Source organism: Hippoglossus hippoglossus, chromosome 21, assembly GCF_009819705.1.
Source record: "Hippoglossus hippoglossus isolate fHipHip1 chromosome 21, fHipHip1.pri, whole genome shotgun sequence".
Classification (NCBI taxonomy): domain Eukaryota; kingdom Metazoa; phylum Chordata; class Actinopteri; order Pleuronectiformes; family Pleuronectidae; genus Hippoglossus; species Hippoglossus hippoglossus.
In genome coordinates this window covers 23,838,828-23,860,595 of record NC_047171.1, presented here as the reverse complement: position 1 = coordinate 23,860,595, position 21,768 = coordinate 23,838,828, and the positions used below count along the sequence as shown (strand labels likewise).

The 21,768-nt window shown below is 40.5% G+C and overlaps 3 protein-coding genes across 5 annotated transcripts in view; 2 read left to right on the top strand and 1 right to left on the bottom strand.

Annotated features, from left to right (window-relative positions):
* Positions 1-2,966, top strand: part of itgb2 (integrin, beta 2) — a 26,566-nt gene extending 23,600 nt beyond the window's left edge. The window contains exon 18 of the transcript XR_004612466.1: positions 2,956-2,966. The gene's annotated coding sequence lies outside the window, so the exon portion shown is untranslated. The remainder of the gene's footprint in view (positions 1-2,955) is intronic.
* Positions 1-10,795, bottom strand: part of ubxn4 (UBX domain protein 4) — a 16,151-nt gene extending 5,356 nt beyond the window's left edge. The window contains exons 1-10 of the mRNA XM_034573473.1: positions 10,566-10,795; positions 9,943-10,045; positions 9,089-9,117; positions 8,617-8,735; positions 7,598-7,766; positions 5,064-5,175; positions 3,213-3,267; positions 2,437-2,601; positions 1,741-1,868; positions 1,001-1,103 (exon numbers count right to left, since the gene is read on the bottom strand). Coding sequence (XP_034429364.1) covers positions 1,001-1,103; positions 1,741-1,868; positions 2,437-2,601; positions 3,213-3,267; positions 5,064-5,175; positions 7,598-7,766; positions 8,617-8,735; positions 9,089-9,117; positions 9,943-10,045; positions 10,566-10,647 — 1,065 coding nt within the window. The 5' untranslated portion in view covers positions 10,648-10,795. The remainder of the gene's footprint in view (positions 1-1,000; positions 1,104-1,740; positions 1,869-2,436; positions 2,602-3,212; positions 3,268-5,063; positions 5,176-7,597; positions 7,767-8,616; positions 8,736-9,088; positions 9,118-9,942; positions 10,046-10,565) is intronic.
* On the top strand, positions 10,323-21,768 carry nmi (N-myc (and STAT) interactor). Of its 3 annotated transcripts, none has more exons than XM_034573474.1 (9): positions 10,323-10,478; positions 11,633-11,698; positions 11,869-12,027; positions 12,139-12,255; positions 12,398-12,560; positions 14,094-14,200; positions 18,095-18,281; positions 19,708-19,811; positions 21,307-21,768. In XM_034573474.1, the coding sequence occupies exons 1-9, from the start codon at positions 10,476-10,478 to the stop codon at positions 21,517-21,519; spliced, it is 1,119 nt and encodes a 372-aa protein (XP_034429365.1). In that variant the 5' UTR covers positions 10,323-10,475; the 3' UTR covers positions 21,520-21,768. The 3 variants fall into 3 exon arrangements, with proteins under 3 accessions (XP_034429365.1, XP_034429367.1, XP_034429366.1); XM_034573476.1 differs by lacking the exon at positions 10,323-10,478 and adding an exon at positions 11,290-11,434 and having other exon boundaries at positions 11,641-11,698; XM_034573475.1 differs by lacking the exon at positions 10,323-10,478 and adding an exon at positions 11,300-11,434.

Genomic DNA, 21,768 nt, shown 5'->3' with positions numbered 1-21,768 from the left:
CAGTTTATTTTTCATGTCTAAATGGGAGAACCCCCTGCTCCCACACCACCAACATACAGCCACATACCTTCGTAGGATGTCATGTGCTCATAATATATTAATAATATTTAATAAGACATTTGCAAACAATAAGACATTCGCAAACAATTCTTTGAGTCACTTTTCTTGCTTAATGTCAGATTACAGTCCAGCTCTGTAGCAAAATATTTCTTATGGAGGAACTGTGAAGAAACACAAACCTGGAAACACCCAGAAATGAAAATACTGCAGGCAATCAATAACAAGCTTTAAAGTTGCAGTGTGCAGAATTTAGTGACATGAAGTGATGAAGTTTCATGTTGCAGCTGAATCCCCCTCATCTCATCCTCCCCTTCCAAACATGAAAGAGAACCTGTGGTAACCTTCAGTTTTCATAAAAACTCAAAAAGGTGTTTAGTTTGTCCAGTCTGGCCTACTACAAGAAACAAATGGGGGCCTCCATTGAGATGACCCCCCCCTGATGTAAATATAAAGTATTTCAATATAAAGGGCCCATTCTAGGGTAAATAAAACAACAATTTGTATAATTTAGATGTAACACACTCGTGAAAACATCACTAGGATTATTTTATATAAAATTTCTGTCAATAGATCCCTTTCACCTAAATCTTACACACTAGGCCTTTAATAGACGTGTAGGCTTTAAATCAGAAAATAAAGCACTGAGTGAAAACCACCGTCCAAATGGTTCAAACCATATGTCTCACCATACATTCAGCCAAGCAACACTGCTGAATGTGATGAGTGCAGTTGCTAACCTGGCATCTATGGTAAGGGGAAATGCTACTGAAAACTGGCAATAGAGTTTATGGGAATCTCAGGGATGATATGATATTATAATTACATATCCCTAGTTCTGTGTTTAAAATCAAACCTATTTCATGGTTCTGGTGAATGAAGACAGTAAAAACAAACAAAAAGAAGAGTGACGACTAATTAGAAACAGATTGGTAAGACAGACCTGAACAGCAAAGTGACGAGCCTCCTGCAGTGTGCTCTGAGAGGGGAACTGGTTGGTGAAAGATGACCCGTCTGGGAGGCGGAACTGTATCCTTGCTATGGTACTACATACACAAAACAAATTCAGGGAATAAAATTCACAAACCCTGCATCTAACAAAAGTAAGGGATAAAAAGGTATGACGGCAAAATCCTTAGCTGACTAGTTATGATGATTGTTTGATATGTGTTGGATCCTTGATCCTCTGGTTATCACTTTACTTTACTTTTGAGGTAAACCGCGAACGAGCTGCTACCCGCTTCACACTTTCCAGCGTCAGGCCTCACATTGTAATGGGCCAGTCACGTGAGTGGCAAAAGATAAAACCACACATATTATATTATGGGCGATCACATTATCATACATATTATACCAACCCCTCTGTTAACGTGGTGGGTGATATTTCAAATCCTTCCATATTAACTCAAATGAAGCTCAGTGTAAGTTCAGTCAGGAAGATTTTACCCCCATTCAAACAAACTCAAATCCCTCACTCTCTCTACACTTATTGATCAGCTGATTGTGGGCATTTCTAAATGGCCCATCAGATTCTGCCAGTCTCTTTGAGTCAATCATGCGGCTGCTGTCAAAGTTTAAATCCCTTCTCCTCTCTTCCTAGAATTCTGGAAGCTAAAGCATATATAGTTTGTGTATATATATATACAAACACACACATCACTCCTTGGTCTCTGGACTTTTTACCTCCTCTGCCTGACCAATGTCTCCTTCCTGGCCTCCTGTTCTGCCTGTCGGGCCTGCAGCAGAGCATCTTTAACAGCTTTGTCCTCTTCCTGGGTTTTGGAATAGCGGGCTGCTCTGTCAGCTCGGTCCTGCAGGACAGAGAGGACAGACAGGTGCAACAGATCAAGTTAAATCTGGTAATCTTACATGGATTCAGACTTTTGTATCATTCCAGTTATAGAGCTGACACCTAAATATATTTGTGACAACACTTGCTTAAAAAGGGCAGAATAAGAAACTATATTATAATAGCTCATAAGGTACACGCTCGAGACTGATACAAAACCAGTCCCAAGTCAGTCTAGGATTCCAGGTTTACAGGTAAACAGGTAAAAGTGAACAGGGAGGAAATGTGGAGTTTGTAGGAATAGCAAATAAAAATGAGAACAAATGAGAAAACCAAAAAAACATTTATAAAACATGAACAATTAAAAACAATAAACTAGTAAACATAGTCCCCTTCCCACCTCTCTGGGGTTGATGAACTAGCTATGTTCAGGATTCTCTAATATTGTTATCGTTACCACTTAATAGGTAAAAGGCATCATCAGCCCCACCCAACATTATCAACCTTTCTGAATGTAATTTCTTATAGATCATTTAGCAGCCAGATAGCCATTTTCCACACTTCCTCCACATTAAGAAGATAGAGGTTACCATGGCGATTTGAAGTTTGACCCGCTCCCTGGCAGCCTTCTCCTCGGCCTTCTCCCGATTCCTCTCGTCCAGGAGTCGCTTAGTCTTGTCGTCTCCTTGTTTCTTTTTTAAGTCGTGCATGTCCTTCCCAATCTTCCGCCGCTCCATTTCCTTTCTGATCTCGGTCTGAATCATGAAACACACAGGCTGAATTGGGCCAAAATAATGATGTACAGTAGTTCAAACTTATATAAGGTACAAATAAAATAAGCTCTAATGGTCAGTGCTGCTCATTTAATGCTGTGACTGTGCTCGTATAAACTGAGGTTTACTGCCAAACCTGCTCCAGCAGGTCAGCACTTTTCATTACATAAGACAGTGTGACATACAGTAAAGTGAAAGTTACCAATCACCTCAGTGTTCACTCAGCCTCCTGTTCGTACCCAAACATACACCACAAAGTCAGTATAAGAGCTGCTTGTGTAAAATGTATCAAACACAAGTCATTTCTGTGCATTTTCAGTGCCAGAGTAAGAAAAGTGCAATAACAGAATTACAGCTGCTGTGATTAATTCTCCTTATAGTGTGCACTATGCTATTCTAATCGGTGGGAAACACTGTTTTACTGTGACAGAGGAAAGGGAACACATCTTCAAGTGAGCTCAAAAGGATGTAATGTATGTTTAGTACAATTAAAAAAGTGTCACCTCACTCTTTAACCAGCAGCTAAATGTTGCTAGGTTATTGCAGTAAAACGCATGGCGAAACAACGTAAAATTCCTTAACAGTATCTTTACCTCTTCTTCTCCTTTCTTCTTTTGCTCTTGTCTCTCCTCCAGTTTTTTGTTTAACCTAACAGAATAGAACAATGTATGATACAATAAACACACTTATCTTGACAATGTGACTACAGCACTGCATGGCCTTTCTTTCACTTTTTTTATTCGTCATAATTTTTTACCAGCAGAGCAGTTAATGGCCTGGACTATGAACTAGGGTTGCACGATATATCGATAATGTATCGTCATCGCGATGTCAACATGCACAATATACATATCCCAAAAAGCAGCTTGAACTGCGATAAATGGCGTTCCATGTGCCATGTATTCACACTCTGCATGTCAATATATTTGGCAAATTAGATGGAGCCCTGCTGCCCTAGATTATAAATTTAAAGTATTCAGATCATTTTCGGGATTTTCCGTCAATTAATCATTGTCGGAAGAAGATATTAGTGAGAGAAAGAGTATTGCAAGTCGGCTCTGTCAAGTGCCGCCTCCTCCCGACTAAATTCTACTATGGAAACTTCTAGTGATCACGTTTGATCCGGGTCAAATTAATCACTACAAGCGGTTGATTATGTAAAAGAATTCTGTATTTTATTATAGTCCCAGAACCTGAGGGAAAAGTAACGGCACACACACACAGACTCTGCTTATCTCTCTCTTAGGTCTTTTTGTCTGTCTCTCTCAGACTCAGCTGACGTCTCTGGCTTGCTACAGTTTAAATGTTGATTTGTTTGAAATGACGCCACAATATCAACACTGATCATCACATAATTATTGATACTTTTATTAATGAGTTAAATTTTTCGTCAGAGCATTCATCAGCCGTCCCACTCTCTCTTTTCCTCAGACACACATGTAAACTCAGACTGGGTAAAAACATCCACATTTGTAAACTTGACAATATATGGAGAGCCAGAGGAGATGGCGGAGACGCTCAGTTTGGCTTGACGCAGTTGGTGCAGTGCGAGTGATAGAGACACAGAGAAGAGCAGTAAATTACTGACAGAGCTGCTAAAAACAATTTAAATCTATAAAAATAAAATCACGATCCAAAAATGTACACTGTAAGCGGACTTAGTAGAACTGTGCATGGCTCCCTGGGTGTCTGCCCTGGACTTTTTTTTCAGTGTCTGCATAGACCATTTACTGTATGGGGTCTATGTTAGCAGTGAAACCAAAGCAGAGAGACTTTAACACTGTATACTTAATAATTTGTATATTTATCGCAAGTCATATCGTCTTCGCAATATTCAACAAGATTAACGCATATCGCATGTTTTCCTAATATCGTGCAGCCCTACTTTGAACTGTTGGTTGGTTAAGATTCTGTTTAGTTATCATTGGTTGATGCAGCTGTTTAAGTAGATGACGTTCTGATAATTTATCTATAGAGCACAAAATAAGTAAATTAATGTCAGTATGAAATTTATAATGACAGTGATTTGATGAAGTGATTTAAATTCCAGCATCAACAAGGAGGGAAAATCTACCCACTGTGTAGCTTATCTAACACAGATGTTGTCGAGACTATGTCAATGTATCAGCTCTACAAAGAGACATTTATACTTTGTTACAGGTAGAATTATGTACCCTGTAATTTAAATCTTGTTCATGAAGTCAAATTGTAGGCGAGTCAACTCTGGTGTTTAGTTGTAGTTAAACCTTTTATTATTGTGAAGTCATTCTAATGCTTGGTAATGCTTTTATACTAATTCTAATCGTTTTTTTTGCCATAAATTAAGTTTAGCTGTATTTTTTTTCCTTTGGCTGACATTTTTTGCTTAAAAAGATGAAGACTACAGTGCCAACACCTCAATACAGAACACATTTTCTGTCTAGAACATATATTTGAGCTTCTACCTTTGCACTTTAGCATCCAGGTTTTCCTCACTCTGAGCACAGTGAGTAGCATCATCTGAAGAAGCACTCTCTGCAAGAGTCACTGGAGCATCTTCTGAGCTCGATAGAGGTGCTACAAACAACAGAAACACAAAATGAAAGCACTGGGTTAACTGGCAACTCCACACCTTGTCAGCACAAAGCAAACAAAGACTATCCATATCCACCCTTGAATTCTGTTTGCAATCATCTGTCTCATCTACTAAACTCAACAAAAACATAAATGCAAAACTTATATATTGTTCATGAATGGAAGTAAAAGATGTACGATTTCAGACAGAATAAATTTTTTTTAAATGTGCAGTTTATCTTGAAGAAAGACATTTATTAGGCACTGAACAACAGTTTCACTGAGTTTTATAGGAAACCAGTATGACAACCATTTGCCTCACGCAGTGCGACATATCTCGTTCGCATAGAGTTGATCAGGTTATTGATTGTGGCCTGTGGAAATTTGGTCCACTCCTCACCAATGGCTATGCAAAGTTGCTGGATATTGGCAGAAATCGGAACCTGCTGTCGTACACGTCTATTGAACGCATCCCAAAAATGCTCAATAGGTAACATTTATGCAGGCCATGTAAGAACTTGCATGTTTTCAGCTTCCAGGAATTGTGTTTCGCCCTGTGGTCAGGTTGTGCGCCTTCTCCCTTGGGCTCAGGAGCTGTCCGTAGTCTCTGTGTCCGTAGCCAGGGACTGTTTATTTATCGCAAGTCATATCATCATCCCGTCATCGCGATATTCAACAATGTTATCGCATGTTTTCCTAATATCCTGCAGCCCTAATCTGGGAAGTGAACAATGCCATAGACGCTGGGCGTTTGCCCAATCAAGTCGTTAATGATGACATACTGCAGTCAGGTCCAGACCCGGTGAGGCCCGTGAGCACTCAGGCAGGCTTTCCTGAGACAATCTCTGACCTTTTGTGCAGAAATTCTGCAGCTGTCCAAACCAACTGTTTGATCAGCTGTCTGGGTAGCTGATCTCAGACAATCTCTCAGTTGAAGACACAGGATGTGGTGGTCCTGGGCTGGCGTGGTTAAACATGGTCTGCGGTTGTGAGGCCAGTTGATTGTACTCCTAAATTCTCGGAAACGATGATAGAGCCGGCTTATGGTAGTGAAAGGAACATTAAGTTCCTGGGCAGTTCTCTGGTGGAAATTCCTGCAGTTAGCATGCCAATTGCCCCCTCAAAACGTGTGGCACTGTGTTGCATGGCAGAACTGAACATTTTAGAGTGGCCTTTTATTGTGAGCAGTTCACACCTGTGCAAGAATCATGCTCCTTAATCAGCATCCTGACATACCTCACCTGCCAGGTGGATGGATTATCTTAGCAAAGGTGAAGTGCTCACTAAAACAGTTTTAACAAATTTGTGATCAAACTTTGAGAGAAGTAAGCCTTTTGTGTGCAGAGAAAAGACTTAGATCTTTGATTTTTGAATCTCTGATTAACATCACTGAACGCATTAAGACTGCCTGCTCTCTCTTTAAACACTGAAAAGTGGTAAAGAACTCAACCATAAGGTTAAAAAGTAACTGTCTTGCCTGTGCCTGCCTCCAAAAACAAGACACAATTTCTTATAATCTTCAGGGACCATGCACCAACATCTCTGTGGTACATTACTCATTTAACAGGCTCCTCCAACTTTTTAGAGAACACTGACTCAGGTGCCTTTTTCTCTTCTTCAGTTAAAAAAAGATTGTCTCTCACTGCCAGAACAGCATGTTTCACTGTTAACAATGATGATTGACACCACTTTTGGCATGGTGAATGCATTACATACACATTATAATTACAGTGAGCTGAAATGTCTTTTCTGGTGTGCATTCTGTTATGTCACATTGTGAATGTGGTTGTGAATAATTACTTTCTTCTTTCTGCAATGCTTACATTACACTTTATTGGTGTTTTCATGAATTTGATATAAAGGGACAACTAATTTCTCTTCCATAAGTTTGAAAGTTAGAAAAAACTAAATGAAAGGAACCAAACAGACAATGAGATGTGCTCTTCAGTTACCTAATGAGTGGACTCAGACCTTTTCATTCATTTCAAAAGTTAGATTTAAAAACTTCCACTGAACTACTTCTAGTTGTTTATGCACAACTCTGAATGTACACACATATGTACTTTAATCTGGTCCAGAGTTAAAAATATGACATATCTGGTTGTGACGAACTGAGAGGCCTTTATTATTGGTAAAAGGATTGATAATTGGTAATAATTGTCAGTGCAGAGACAATAACTTGCTGTTGCCACAAGAAGGTGTAAATTAAAGATTACTACAAACAGGCCACATCATGTCTGTTATTAGCACAGTTCTGGGATCAGATTTAACGAGAGATATCACTTCCACATTGTTTTATTTAGGTCTATTTTTAGATTAACGGGTCAAGCACTGCTTGACTTCCTTGCCCTGACAGCACACTCCTGCTCAGTGCAGATGTTAACACCAAATCTAAACAGGATCTGAGTGATCCAGGCTCACTCACCTTTTGCACTTCCTGATACTGCTGCAAGATCTGTGGCTTCTGCTGCTGACCTGACAGGCTTTGCGGGAGCTGAGGCTACAGCAGATTCTGTGCTTTTATGTGAGCTGGTCTCCAAAGGAGTACTTGCCTCTGGAAACACTGTGGCACCTCCAATCTGCTCAGTATGCATCTGTTAGAGGACAGGGAGGAAGATCATTACCAGAAAGAACATCATGTATATTCAGTAGCTCAGATTTTGAAGGATCTTGTCCAAGTCCTCAGAAATTAATACAGTGTAATGTAGCAAAATGCAATTAAGCACATTGGGACAATATATCATGATGTAAATGTAAGATTGCCCAATGGCCACTGAACCAAAAACAAATTAAACAATAGAAGAATGTTCAGAAAAGATCAAGTTTGTCATCACTGGTGTGTTACATAAACCTACTATATGAGGCCACAGAGACCTTAACCTTTGGCTACCGAATCAAATCAGTTAATCCTTGAGTTCAAGTGAATGTTTGTGCCAAATGTGAAAGGATTCCTTCACGGCGTTCCAGAGATATCACATTAAGAAGACATAAATCGTGCTTTGTTAGGTCACCGTGACCTTGACCACCAAAATCTAATTAGTTCATCCTTGAGTCCAAGTCAATATTTGTACAAAATTTGAAGAAGTTCCCTCAAGGCGTTTTTGAGATATAGCTTTCACGAGAATGGGACAGACAACCCAGAAACACAAGGTCTCCAGCTACTGGCTGGAAGAGAAATCGTGACAGCAGTTGTGACATTCAAAATAAGTGACCACAGAGGTTGTTAAATACAGTTAAACTTATGTGTTACCATCTAAATGAGCTCCTGCATTTATGGTGTAAAACAGGAAAATGTCTGTATCCAAAACTATGTTAGAAATGTTTCTGCAGGAGATTTTCTTCACTAAAACATTTCCAGTGCACATTGCAACAAACACACAAGTTTGTGCTAGATAAAAAGAATGGAAAACAGTAGTGAGATCAATCCCACCTTTGTGCCCATACCTGCTTAACTCTGTTGAGTCTTTTCATCAGTTCTTCGGCGGACACACTCCCAGCGATGACCTCCAGAGGAATTCCATTCTCCCCAATAAAGAAGCAAGAGGGAATGCACACCACTGGATCTTCACACAGGGGGGCTTAAGGAAAAAGCCCCCAACAACTATTGTAATACTGACTTTTTACATAGGCATTTCTGCATTGTCGCATTTTTTTTATTATTGCATCCTACAGCCTGGGAAGCTGGCAACCAGTTTCATGGTCTATCACAGGCCAGAAGCACTGTTCTGGTCCCTATTAAAAACAAGTCTGTCATGTGGGTTTGTGTCAACAGTATATATTGGCCTAGTGAATACAGGAATGCAATAAATAACTTCTCAGAGATGAAACAATACATTCTACAAATTTTCTGTTTAAGTTCCACAATAGTTCAGCCCAAGAGGAATGGCCAATTTTGTTTGGAGCAACAAAAGGATACAGAACTGGGAGAACTGCATACATGCTTCACTGTTGAAAAAAAATGACAACATTGTGTGATGAATCTCTACCATATGTATATAGTATACAAATTACCATGTCTATTCTTTAAATTATTAACATCAAACACGCATCAGATTGATCGCAGTTAATAGGTTGTGGATTTGAGCAAAATGTATAAGTTATTTGTTTTGCTGAGAATGACAGAATATTTCAATAATAATATCAAGAAGAAGAAATATTGGGCAGAGATACTTCAGTTAATTGTAAAGACAGGTCAGCTAAATTCAAGCTTTGGGCATATACAGTACATAATATTTACACCAGTTTCCTACAAGTCAAACAGAAAGAATGGGTGATGTGATGGGGAGTAAAATCAACATGTATTAATAGTGAATGGTAGATGGTTTGGATTTGTCTCAGGTGGTCACTGTTACAAGACACGTGCAGTTAGATATTTGTTTTTCCCAATTAGGGATAAAAGAAATCTGCACATGTTGCTGAAAAAGATTGGCTTTGTAACAAACTTCTGGATCTGCCATTAAAGAAAGAAGTAATTTAAGGTAAATTGGAAAAAAGGGTTCCTGATATAAAACATTTTTTAAAAGACCAGTGAAATTGGGTAAAACATTATTATGCCATTCAAATACAATTAAATTTCGATCTACCATCTAATGACTACATATTTTCTAGAATAAAAACAGACTCCTCAGGCACCAATGATTCAGAAAACTGAAGATCAACATCATGCTTTACTTCTGCCAGACAGCAGTCTGGAAACATCTTGAGGACAGTGACTTCCCCTGCACACAAAACTTCAGAAGAGACACTGTGCATGTAGTGAATTCATTATACCTCTTGGCATCGACATTAATGGCCACACAGCAGTTGAGTGCTGCCTCTGAGACTGTGTCGTCCTCCCAGCTGGACATCAGCAGTGCGGACTGCTCATCTTCGCCTGAGAATACAGTGACAGTGTTGACACTGCCCATTCATTAAAACACCCTGTCACGTAATGGTGGAACAGCTGACGAACAGCGCCACTGCTACTGCTGCCTATGATGCAATAATGGCCCAGCACAAACTAATAACATTTACCTGGCTATGGTATCACTTCAAGTGTGAACCGACTGTACCCACCCTGCCAGGGGGTACTATCAAATGTGACTAACATATGTGTAGCTGCTGTGACGTAGCCTGTGCTCTTTGGAGTGAAGTTAATCTGGCAGGGTTAATAAAGACAACAGACTATGTTACAGGCTGTCCTTAGCCAACAGCTCAGGCTAGCATCGTGTTTGTTTTACTACGTTTGACTTCTTGTTTTCGTTGTCACGATGTGACGACACCCCTCGTTTCGTTGACAGCTGGTCGACCGTGCTAACTAGCTAATGGTTAGCTGACTGGCACCCTATTACTTGTTACCTATACAAGCTAGCGTTAGCATCAGGCTAATTGACACACACATACAAGTACGTTACCAGTAATGACGACGACAAAAACGAAGCCCCGCTGCTTAGCTGAGTTAATGGCAGCAGAAATCGAGCCTTCGAACCAAAGCATGTTTCCGAGCTGTGTTTTCTGCCGCTGCTGTGGTGACGATGTCGGGCAGCTAAGCTAAATGTTACATGGGTTCAGGAAGCTGAGCCTCAGACATTGAACAAGTATTACACGGCGCTGCCACTCAGCTCTACAGCGCTAATATCCACTGTGGCCACTTGCGGTATTATAACAACTGTCCAAACAGCGTCGTCACAACAGATGAAAACAAATGAAAAAGAAACTAAAACTGTTGACATGGAACCTCCAGTTATTCGATTAGTCTTAATATTGTGTATTTATGATCTATGGGGGTTTAATCTTCACTAATCCTCCTCACAGCCCAGAGAAGTTCTTCCTGAATGACGGGTGTGTTTGTGTCCCCCGGGTGGAAGCAAATCCTCTGTGTATTAAAGTTAGGGACGATTGAATAAATGACTCAATGCGAACTATTTTAAACATTAGGATGCCTTGTGCTTTTATTTGCTTGTTTATTGTTTGCCTTTGATCTCAAACTTTGTGTTTTTTATCGAGTAACTGACATGAAGTAGGTGCTATAACTACAATAACTATTCTTCAGTGTAGTTTAATGACGTTGTGATTCGACCAGTGTCTCATCATTTGGTGCAAACAATCACATTCTGGTCCCGCACACCAGAAGGCGCTATATTCTGTTACGTGGCTTTGGAGCCACTTTGGGTTTCACTTTTGATTCAGAGCCACTACGAGGGACTGCAGCTTTATTCTCTATTTTCTCTTTGCCTCACGACACTTTAACAGGAACTCAAAGCAGAAAATCATCATAAAACAGGTAGGTAGGGCCGTCCTCTGTTAGTTTAAGATTGATAAAACCGTTTTAATTTGACATACTTAAACGGAGTCTCGTTTGTGTCGGCCAGGTTATGACTCGCATGAACTGGCCGATAAACGACAAGCTAAGAAGTGCTCCAGTATTTGAGGATATTCAGTAATCTAGACGGTTGCTAACATGGTTGTTTGTCACTGTCAGATGGACAGTGCTATGGAGGAGGAAAATCAGTTCGAGGAGGCCAAGAAAGAGCTGGAGACATGGAAGGTAAGACCAAGTCAAAAACGCCATTTCAACCCCTTATTATTGATAATGAACAAGTCATGTTTGTCACTGTAAATGTAGTAATCCTCCATCATCATCCATCTTTCTCCATGTCTTCTTAAAAACCTCCCAATGGTCAAGCTTTTCTCCCTGTTCCTGTTTTGTCTCTTAAGACTAAAGTGGAGAGAGCTGATGATGTCAAATCCAGGCTCATAATGGAAAAACTGGAAGAAGATGAAGCCAAGAAGATTGCCAAGGAGGAGATGAAGGCTTTGGCCAATGAGCGAGCTGAGTGTGAGGAGGACTTCAGTCAGAGAATGTGTGCAGTAAAGGTAGAGTTACTATCAAGTGTGTAATATTTACAGAACAAGCTGCTTGGGAGAAGTGAGGTGGAAGATCAAGGAAGTAATTTCTACATTTTCGTATTTGATTCTTTCACTCAGGAGGAAATCCTGAAAGTTTCTAAACGCAAACAGGATTTGCTGGATAAACTGAAGAGATTTCAGGCTGAACTGCAGAATAAGAGGGCAGAGTCCACCAAACTGAAGCAGAAATTCAAGGTGAAAGTCCTCAGGATAGCCCACCAGCTTGAAATGCTGCACAATTGTACACCACAATATGCCTTGACAATATAACAATACTTTGAAATATCATAGAAAAATAATAATAAGAACATTATTATTGTGCTCTACTGCTATTCAGATCTATGCCCAGATTCCAGACACAGAGGTAAGGTTCAGCGCTCAGGAAAAAGAGGAAAGTGATGATGGCAGTCAGCCAATCAGAGGAGTGTTCATCATCAGCCAGAGATCAACTGTGCCTCTGCAGGGAGGACAGGCACTTATCACCTTCGAGGAGGAGAAAGGTACACATGACCTGATCTGTTAGTGTGAGAGAAAATAACAGAGTAGTTCTGCTTTTCACCTGTGTATGTGAATATTAGTAAAACCAAAAGCATAACAGGGTATTCTTGACTGGTGGTCACATACACATACTACCCACATACACATTGAAAAGAAGAAGATAATGCATTCGCAGTGTGACTGAAATCAAAATACTGAAAGCAAACTTAAGCATAAGATTTGCTTGACTTTGACTTTCTTTCATAAGGATGGAGAGTTGTAAGCAGAAAACAGGTTGTGGTGACAGACTGCTATAACTGTGATTGATTCGCTAGGTAGTGTGTCTCATCCATGTCTCTTGATGGCAAGACAAGCACACAAAACTCACTTTAATGGTCATACAAATCATTCTTCCCTGTGTTGCAGTAATTTCACTAAAAGTAAATATTGTGGAACATTTATTGGCTCCAACATGATCCTCTCAGTTTTCGTTTCTATTGTTTGAAGTACACACACAGTGGCACGTACATCCCACCACCTACTAGTCTTTGCAGATTTGATTTCAGAGTGACACAGACACACCATTGTATACACAAGTATAAATTCTCACAACAGTGTAGGCTACTTGCATAAGCTATGGTATTGGCTCTGTGTCAAATATGCACAAGTATACACCAGGCTTAACCCCTGTTTGTCTTATGTTAAAGATGAATCACATCCCCTGATTGCTGTCTTATTTAAGCTTATCATGGGTAAATTATTTAAAAACATACACACTTCAACTCAGCATTATAGGCTTCTTACTATCATGTTTCCAAGAAGACATTCTGTGTAAAGGGTATATGATGCATGTATCATAATAAAATATATGATATAATATATCAGTCACTAGTTATATATACTATATATAAATAATGTTGAGTTAAAGATAATGGCTTAACTAGAAATTTAGGGTAATGTATACAAGATTTTAAACTATATAGCAGCAAACAGTTTTTTCTAATGTAAAGATATAGTATAGTATAAGCAAGGTCATGTGAGTCCCTCCTTAAGAACAGGAGGAGTTGTGTCGGAAGGGAGTTCAGAGGTTTGGTCTGAGGTGCTGCTGCTGGTACTGGTGCTGGTGCTGGTGCAACAGCTAGTGACGAATAGTGTGTGTGTGTGTGTGTATAATGTCTAATTGATCATAAACTTATATTTTAGAAAGTGGTTTGGACCTTTTAAAGAATGATTTAACATTTCTTTGCACAGAGGTAAATCAAATCACCTGTAAATGAACTTCATGTTACTTAAGATGTTCATTTCCCAGTTGGAAACCACCGTCAGTGGCAGAACAAATCTGTGGCACCCTCCTTAATTGTTCAGTGTGATAATTCCACCAGCAGGGGGTGCTGCTGTGAACATGCATCAGAACATAAAAATGCCTTTTGTCATTTGGCAATGCTGAAAATATACAATAGTGGTACAAAAGCCGGACTTGAACCACACCATATATCACATACTGTGATACATCACATACTGTGATGAGTATATCTGTCATGTTTTCTCTTCTCCAGTGGCCTCTCAGATCCTGAAGATGCCCAAGTGCTCCGTGTCCTATGAGGGCAAGAGTCTCAATGTGAAACCAAAACGCATAACCATGGATCCTGCTGTGAAGTTTGAGGTACATTCTTACTGTGATAAGTAGTGTTTTACACACACACACACACACACACACACACACACACACACACACACACACACACACACACACACACACACACACACACACACACACACACACACACACACACACACACACAAACTCTGTATGTGGATATAGTTTCCAAAACTAAACCTTGGCCAAGGCTTTAAGACAGCAACAGTTTTGATTACTGAAAATTGGCTCTTCATGAAATCTGTCAGATAGTAACCTGAATCCAACTGACTGTATTTAATGCATAAAAATGTGTCTTTAGAAATTTTGTTAAATGATAAACTGAAATCTCCATGACAAAAGTATTCAGACCCTTTGCCATGGCATCACAGACTTCGGTCACATCCATCCGGTTTTGATTAAATTACGTATTACGCATTACAGGGCTTAACTTCATCTGCAACAGTGAAGTTAAAACACATCGCTAGTCATAATCTGCGGGAAGAACTTCTGTCTGCAGGAGTGTGTGTGTGTATGTGTGTGTATGAGTGTGTATGTGTGTGTGTGTATGAGTGTGTGTGTGTGTGCTTGTCTCTCCCTCTTCACACACGAACTGATAATCACATGGGATATTCACCATCTAGTCTTATATTCTAAAATTGTTGTTAATCGATGATTCGACTGATATTCTGACTTTGTGCGTCACGTTACGTTACACGTGTCTCCTAAACTCTAGAGCAAATCAAACAAACACAGAGTAAACATCATTCTTGTACGTGTCCTAATAACTAGTGATCAGTGATTGTGTTTAATGTTAAAGTGTAAAGTGAGCGCAGGTCAGAGGAGGAAGCAGACTCCGACAGAGACATACAGGAGGACCGGACCTTTAATGAGCGTCTGTCCTGATCCTGAAGCAGCGCTGGCTATAATCATTCAGCGGTGGAAAACAATGAACGTAGCAGAAAACATGAATCGATTATGTTCAGTCACTGCATCAATGCAGAGTCGTCCACCTCTATGCAGGAGCTCAAACATTAGCACGTGTGCTGCTCCTACTACACTCTGTGCTGTTTGGGTCAACCTAACCTGACGTGGCTGTAACCTTATTCCAACCACATGATTGGTTCGGCGCGGCGCTATTCACATTATCATTGGCTGTTAGTGTTGTCTGCCAAAACATAGATGGAATGAGTTCTATCGACGTTATATCGACACGTCTTAAAGTTCTATCGAGGAAAAGTCATATTGAGATAATTATCTCTGTCGTTTTACCGCCCCGACCTGATTGTCCCCTAAAGTCGCTGGTTCCATCCGGGTCGCCCCCATTCCATTTGTCGAAGTGTCCTTGAGCAAAATACTGAACCACAAATTGTCCCTGAACGGCTGAGACGTTAGTGTGTGATTAATGTGTGATTAAAGTGTTGCACATAGATGCACTTTATGAATGTGTATGTGAACAAGTGAATTTCAATTTATTTGAGTGGTGATCAAGACTAGAAAAGCGACTCTATAAATTAACGTGTTTTTCCGAAAAAGGATTTCTGGGGCCGATCGCTTGAAATAGCGTCAGCCGATACCGATTAGGGGGTCCATCGCCTTGGGTGATCCAAGTGACCACTTATGATCTGCTTTCTCTTCACCACTCTATATGCAAATAAACACTACAGGGCTGAATCCTACACAGAATTGTGTTAAAGTTCGGAGTCAACTTTAGTCTGTGCCATTTTAATCTGCCAATCACGTTTATTTAATTCGCCCTGTCAGAATTTACTGATTTCTGAATTGCTGGTTGGACATAGGGCTGAGTTTAAAATAACTATTCTCTGATTAAAATTGATCTGAATGATCAGGTATCAATTCATAAAAAGGATTGATCTTTTGATATAAACCTTTTCCCCTCATATCTACTCTCCTCTCTCATCTCTCATGGAGCGAGGTGGATTCAGGGCGTAGTGCTCACACACACACTCAGGTGCCTAGGGGGGAAATAATTAATTATTAATAATCCCTGTATCATTAAAAATACTTTTCGGTGTTGTGTTTAATTGCAGCGTCGTCCGTTCATAGCTTCTTTACTGGAACTCATCACCTGTATGTGGCGCTAGTCTGTGCATAGCAGGCTGTCAGCCCATCCCTGCCCTGAGCCAAATGTTAAATATTTATTCAAAAGCAATTTTAGGTGGTTTATTTTGTTTGTTTTATTTATTTACGATATTTTAATAATTTTAATTTCTTATTAGGATTATGATTGTGTGGTGCGAACAGACGCACATTTCTCCTTTCTCTGGTATTAATGCATTTTTTTGTCCTATAGTTCAGTTCAAATCCTGCAGCTTCTGACAGCGCAGGTGAAACAAGTGACACAGACACAGGTTGATACAGGAGTTTGTGAGGCACTGAATTGAAAAAAAGGAACAACTTGGCAGTAATAATGGACATTTACTGACATAATTGTGGGTAGGATTCAGCCCTGTAGGGTTTATTTGCATATAGATCGGAGAAGAGAAATCAGATCATAAGTGGTCACTGGATCACCCATCATGCATGTTAATCAGGCATAAACAGAGCCATAGACTCTGTGATCAGTATCGGCCAATACTACTTCAAACGATTGGTGATCGGCCCCAAAAATCCTTACTCATGATAGAATCCCCCACTCTATATGCAAATAAACTCATACATCACACCTTTTGCAAAGATGAGATGTGTTAAAAAAAGAAAAAAAAGACGAAATGCATTTTTACCCGACGACAACACTACGGAGACAACATACTGGGACAAACGCACAGAAACGTTTTTTAGACAAAGAAAGAAATAACTTCCTGTATAAAGTTTGTCGAATTTACAAGAAGGCTCAACAATTAAGAATTGATTAGATAGACAGCGTTTCTCAAAGTTTATAAAGTTTCTCTTCACTCAACAACTCTTAAAAGTGCACGATTTTAACGAGATGTCATTGGCATCACAGAGAAGCAAATGGTGACCAGGCCGGCAATGGCCACGATGCAGCCATTGTCATGTTTAATCGATACTGCGCATGTGCAACTCTCAACAGAGATGAGAACAGAAGCAAGATGCGTCACTCATCAGCTACTTCCACAGTCAGCTCCAGGAAAAAAAATTACATTGAAAAACGAGTGAGACCTCTCAATTCCTTCTCATCTCTGTTGAGAGTTGAATGTTTTGCCTCCTCTGATTGGCTCCTCTAATCGGCTTTTATAAAGATCACGATCAAACTAATCAGAGGGAATATCGGCCGATACAATCAGTAGCTGATCAATCGGAGCACCCTTAATATAAATACAGACCATTTACCATTAGATTGGAATCCACATGTAGCAGATTTAATTGGTTGGACATAGTTTCAAAGGGCACCTGTGTATATTAGGAGTTAAGTTTAGAACTGAGGGAGGGATGAATGTATTATTGTAGCATTAGAGGATCTGTCCAGAAGAATGAGATAAATGGCCCAAATTCAGTTGTGCCAAAATTGCAGACATACCCAAGAAGACTGAAAGCTGTAATCACTACTTAAGAGGTTTCGGATTGGTTTTGTGCCTGAGAGATTGCAGTTTTAGATTTTTTCCATTAAATGGTCTTGTCTGTGAAGGGATCTGAAACTTTCTGAAGCCACTGTAAGTCTTGAAGCAGTGGTAATGTATGTCCCTGTATATCTTAGTCTACTTTGATCATTTATTTCAGTGTTGCATATTGTATTGTATCCATTCTGTGCTCAACCAACAGAATGAACAAAGAGTGGGCCACACACCTCTCCTTAGTATCAATACTGATTTACAGAACAATTACGCTTTATGTGTCATCCTGTAATTTAATAACCTACTGTAAATATGGTTTTGTTAACACTCTACTGCGAGTACTTTTGCTAACTCCCCTTTACTGTGTGTGCTGTCATCAATGTAGGTCCACCTTGATGTCTCTAGAAAGGAGCTCAAGGTTTCCAGCATCCCTCCTTCCATGCCAGAGGAGAGAATGAAGGACCGACTGGAGATAAGTTTCTCTCGGCCCAGCAGAGGAGGAGGAGAGGTGGAGGGGGTGGAGTACGATAAGAACACCGGGACAGGACTCATCACCTTTCTTCACCCTGGAGGTACAGCTCTCTTATCCAAACGTTCTAAGACAATGCAAAACTTCAGTGCAACTAAGGATGGAGCTGGAGATAGAGTGGATTTTCCTGTTCGAAATGCTACGTTGTAGCTTTTGGCCTTCCTTTCAAAAAGCCCAGTCAGCTCTGATTGGTTAGCCGACCCACTTAGAGTGTGTGTCAAAATCATCTCCCTTATTCAAAGGCTTCCTGTGAACACCACTGGAACCATTGCAAAAATGCTGTCAGAGTATAAAAGCCGACACTGCTATTGGATATGTAGCTGGTGGCACATCGAACATGCTGACTCGTTTGAAACGGCATCACCAGAGTGATGTCCTCTAACAATGGGAATAACACGAAAAAACAAGTTCAGTGCAAACCCAGTTCCCCGCGGCATTTAAGCTGCCACTTGCAAATAATTCAGACCGTGTCCTAGCAGGAGTTTTTATAGCAGCGGCCATGCGACCGTTCTCTGTTGTTGAGAACGCAGGGTTCAAACACACGCTGAAAGTAATCGAGCCCTGTTACGAAGTTCCCTCTCGTCCTCATTTCAGCCAGCATGTCACACCAGCCCTTTATAAACATCTGTCCCTAGCAGGAGAGTGTTCTCCACAGTGGAGACATTGTTAGTGCCAGCAGGGCCTCAAACCCTCTGCAATCAAAGTGGACAAGTTCATTTCTTTGAATTAAAAAAAATACGTAAACACAGTGACACTCTGTTAGCCAACCGAAATGATCCTCACCTTCTTCCTTGAACACACTTCTAATAATTTGCACGTTTGGCCTTCACCTTGAAAAACAACTGTCAGTAAATTTATGGTCAGCGATTCATAATAACTTTGAGTTAGCTTTATTTTCAAAGCCTAGGTCGTACTTTATGGGGGGATGGGGGAAATCCCCCCTGCTATTTAAAAAAGTCAATGCCCTTTTGACATTTTTGCTTATTATATCAGATACAAGAAGGTGAATGTAACAGCAGGGCGGGAATTGTGACCAGAGTGGAAGAGGAGACGCAGGGTTGCCTGAGGTAGTGCTGAGACCTTTAATGGTCTGTATTTAAATGACCACTCAAAGCGCTTTACAGCCCAGCTTTACATCCACCCATTCATACAGTCCATGGGCAGCACTTTTTTTTAATTTGGGGTTCGAAGGAAACTTCGGCATATGGAATGGACAAGACTGGGATTGAACTGCCATCCCTCTGGTTAGAGAAGGATCTGCTCTACCCCCTGAGCCACAGCCGCCCGATTTAAGTGTGTTTAAGCTTGACAAATGATGAGTCCTTGTTGTGCACCGTAATTGTGAAGGTGGGAAGGTGGTCTACCAGTACAAACATTCCGTGTGTGTGTGTGTGTGTGTGTGTGTGTGTGTGTGTGTGTGTGTGTGTGTGTGTGTGTGTGTGTGTGTGTGTGTGTGTGTGTGCGCACAGTTGCTGAGGTCCTGGCCCTGAGAGGGAAGTACCTAGTGGACCTGGATTCGGAAGTGAATGTCCAGGTTGGACCTGTTTACAAACAGGAGCTGCGTAAGTTTCAGGTAAGAAACATCAGTGAGACTTGTTACTGTCGCCTGTATTCCTCCTGCAGAGAAGAACTGATCTGCTCTTCGTGAAGCTTTTTTCAGACATTTGCCTCACACATGCACAGCGCAGCAGGTGGTTTTATGCTCAGATGTGTTCACAGATATTTTTCTTCTTTTTTTGGGGGGTCTGTCGCATGTTAGAAACGTCCTACTCGCTTGTGGTGAATCCTGCGTAGGATCTCCTGATGTTTTCTCACATCGGCCACATCCGCCCCTCTGGCCTGTCTGCGGACTTTATACTAGAGGGCCAGGCAGAGAAAGTACAGAGGCTCTTATTTGGAGTGTGTGTCTGAAAGCAGCTTAAGATACAAAACCCCTTCTTTCATTTGAAGAGGTTTTAAAAACACAGCCTCATCACATTGTAAAAACCAGACACTGTGCACATACTGCTTTAGTCCTTTACCATGTAAACAGAATAATACATTTCCAAATTTAACTTAATTTAAAATGATATGATAATTGGCCCTGTGGCACTATACAGATGTCTTGGCTAGTTTCAGACCAAAACAGTTGACATTTTCCCATCCAGTAACCATGTTGTTTAAGTAGCAAAGAGCATGTTGGTCCTAAAATAAGTTGTGGTCGTTTGCATTGTTGGATTGTTGATATCTTGAGGCAGTGAAAGAGATTGGCCAACAAATACCTGGTCTGAAGTCAGTCGTGCAGTATTTTACTGTCAAAGCTCATTATCTGGCTGTTAAAGGTAATGAGAGCTGGCACAACGACCATCTGAGTGGCTTATTGAGTATTTTACCCAAAACACACCCATGGTTAATTAAGAGACAAACTGCAACCCTTTGAACCTTTAAATCATGTGCCTGTCACATACTTTTCCACAATTAAACTCCCGAAGTGGATTTGAACACCTAATAAATTAACCTGCTTCGTGTGCTTCAAGCCAAGTTCACACTCCACGATTTTCACACTCCACAACATACTGTTTTGTGATAGGGAGTCTTTCAGTTGTTGTGACACGACTGAGTGGCAATGGGGGGGTCAGACACTACATGATATTTCACCAGCAGAAACCCTGACTCGTCTCTAAACTACATTTAACCACAAAAGCACTCACGGGTAGAAACAATCTGTACGGAAAGCCAAACGGTCCAAACACTCAATTTGTAACATGCTTACTACATGTAAACAAGACGTTGACAACACATTGTAGACGCGCAATGCTAATAATGTGTGAACCCTAAACAACGTGTTGACAAAGTGTTGATGACATGTGATCTTAGACCCGTTCAAATTAGCCACTGGCAACCATGTTATTAGTCTGAAGTGAGTTTGAAAATATTTGGGTCCTTTTAGTTACAAATACACATTGATGACGAGATCATTGATCAAATATCAATCATCTTTTGTCAGCTTGACATGACATCAGTAATAATACTCAACAAAACTCTGAGGAAGCTGTGGAACAAACAGTGATGTTTGTGATTCCTGACAGACCTTCTGTGGCTCTCCGAAACGAACCATCCTCCTGAATGACATCAAGGACATCACGGACATCATGGACGAGGACGAAGTGCAGGACATAATAGAGCTCCACTTCCAGAAGACCAGTAACCGTGGCGGTGAGATAGAGAGCATCAAGTACGTATCTCGGGAGAAGGCTCTGCAGGCCTTTTTCTGTGAGGATGCTGAGAAGAGAGACGGCTGATATTTCACCAGCCAGGGGCAAAACCTAGAGACAGCTCCAAAATTTAAAACCAGTCATGCTAAAGTGTAAAAAAATGCAGCCCTTGCACTATTCTGTTCTAATACAGCGCTGTTGTATCTCAGCCTTCATCTAAATCTGTGTTGCTTTCACACAGACCTGTTATCTGTCTGTATATCTGATAACAGGTTTAAAATTGTTACTATGCTCTTCTCTTCTTCACTGGGCTTATTAAAAGTTCTAAATCAATCA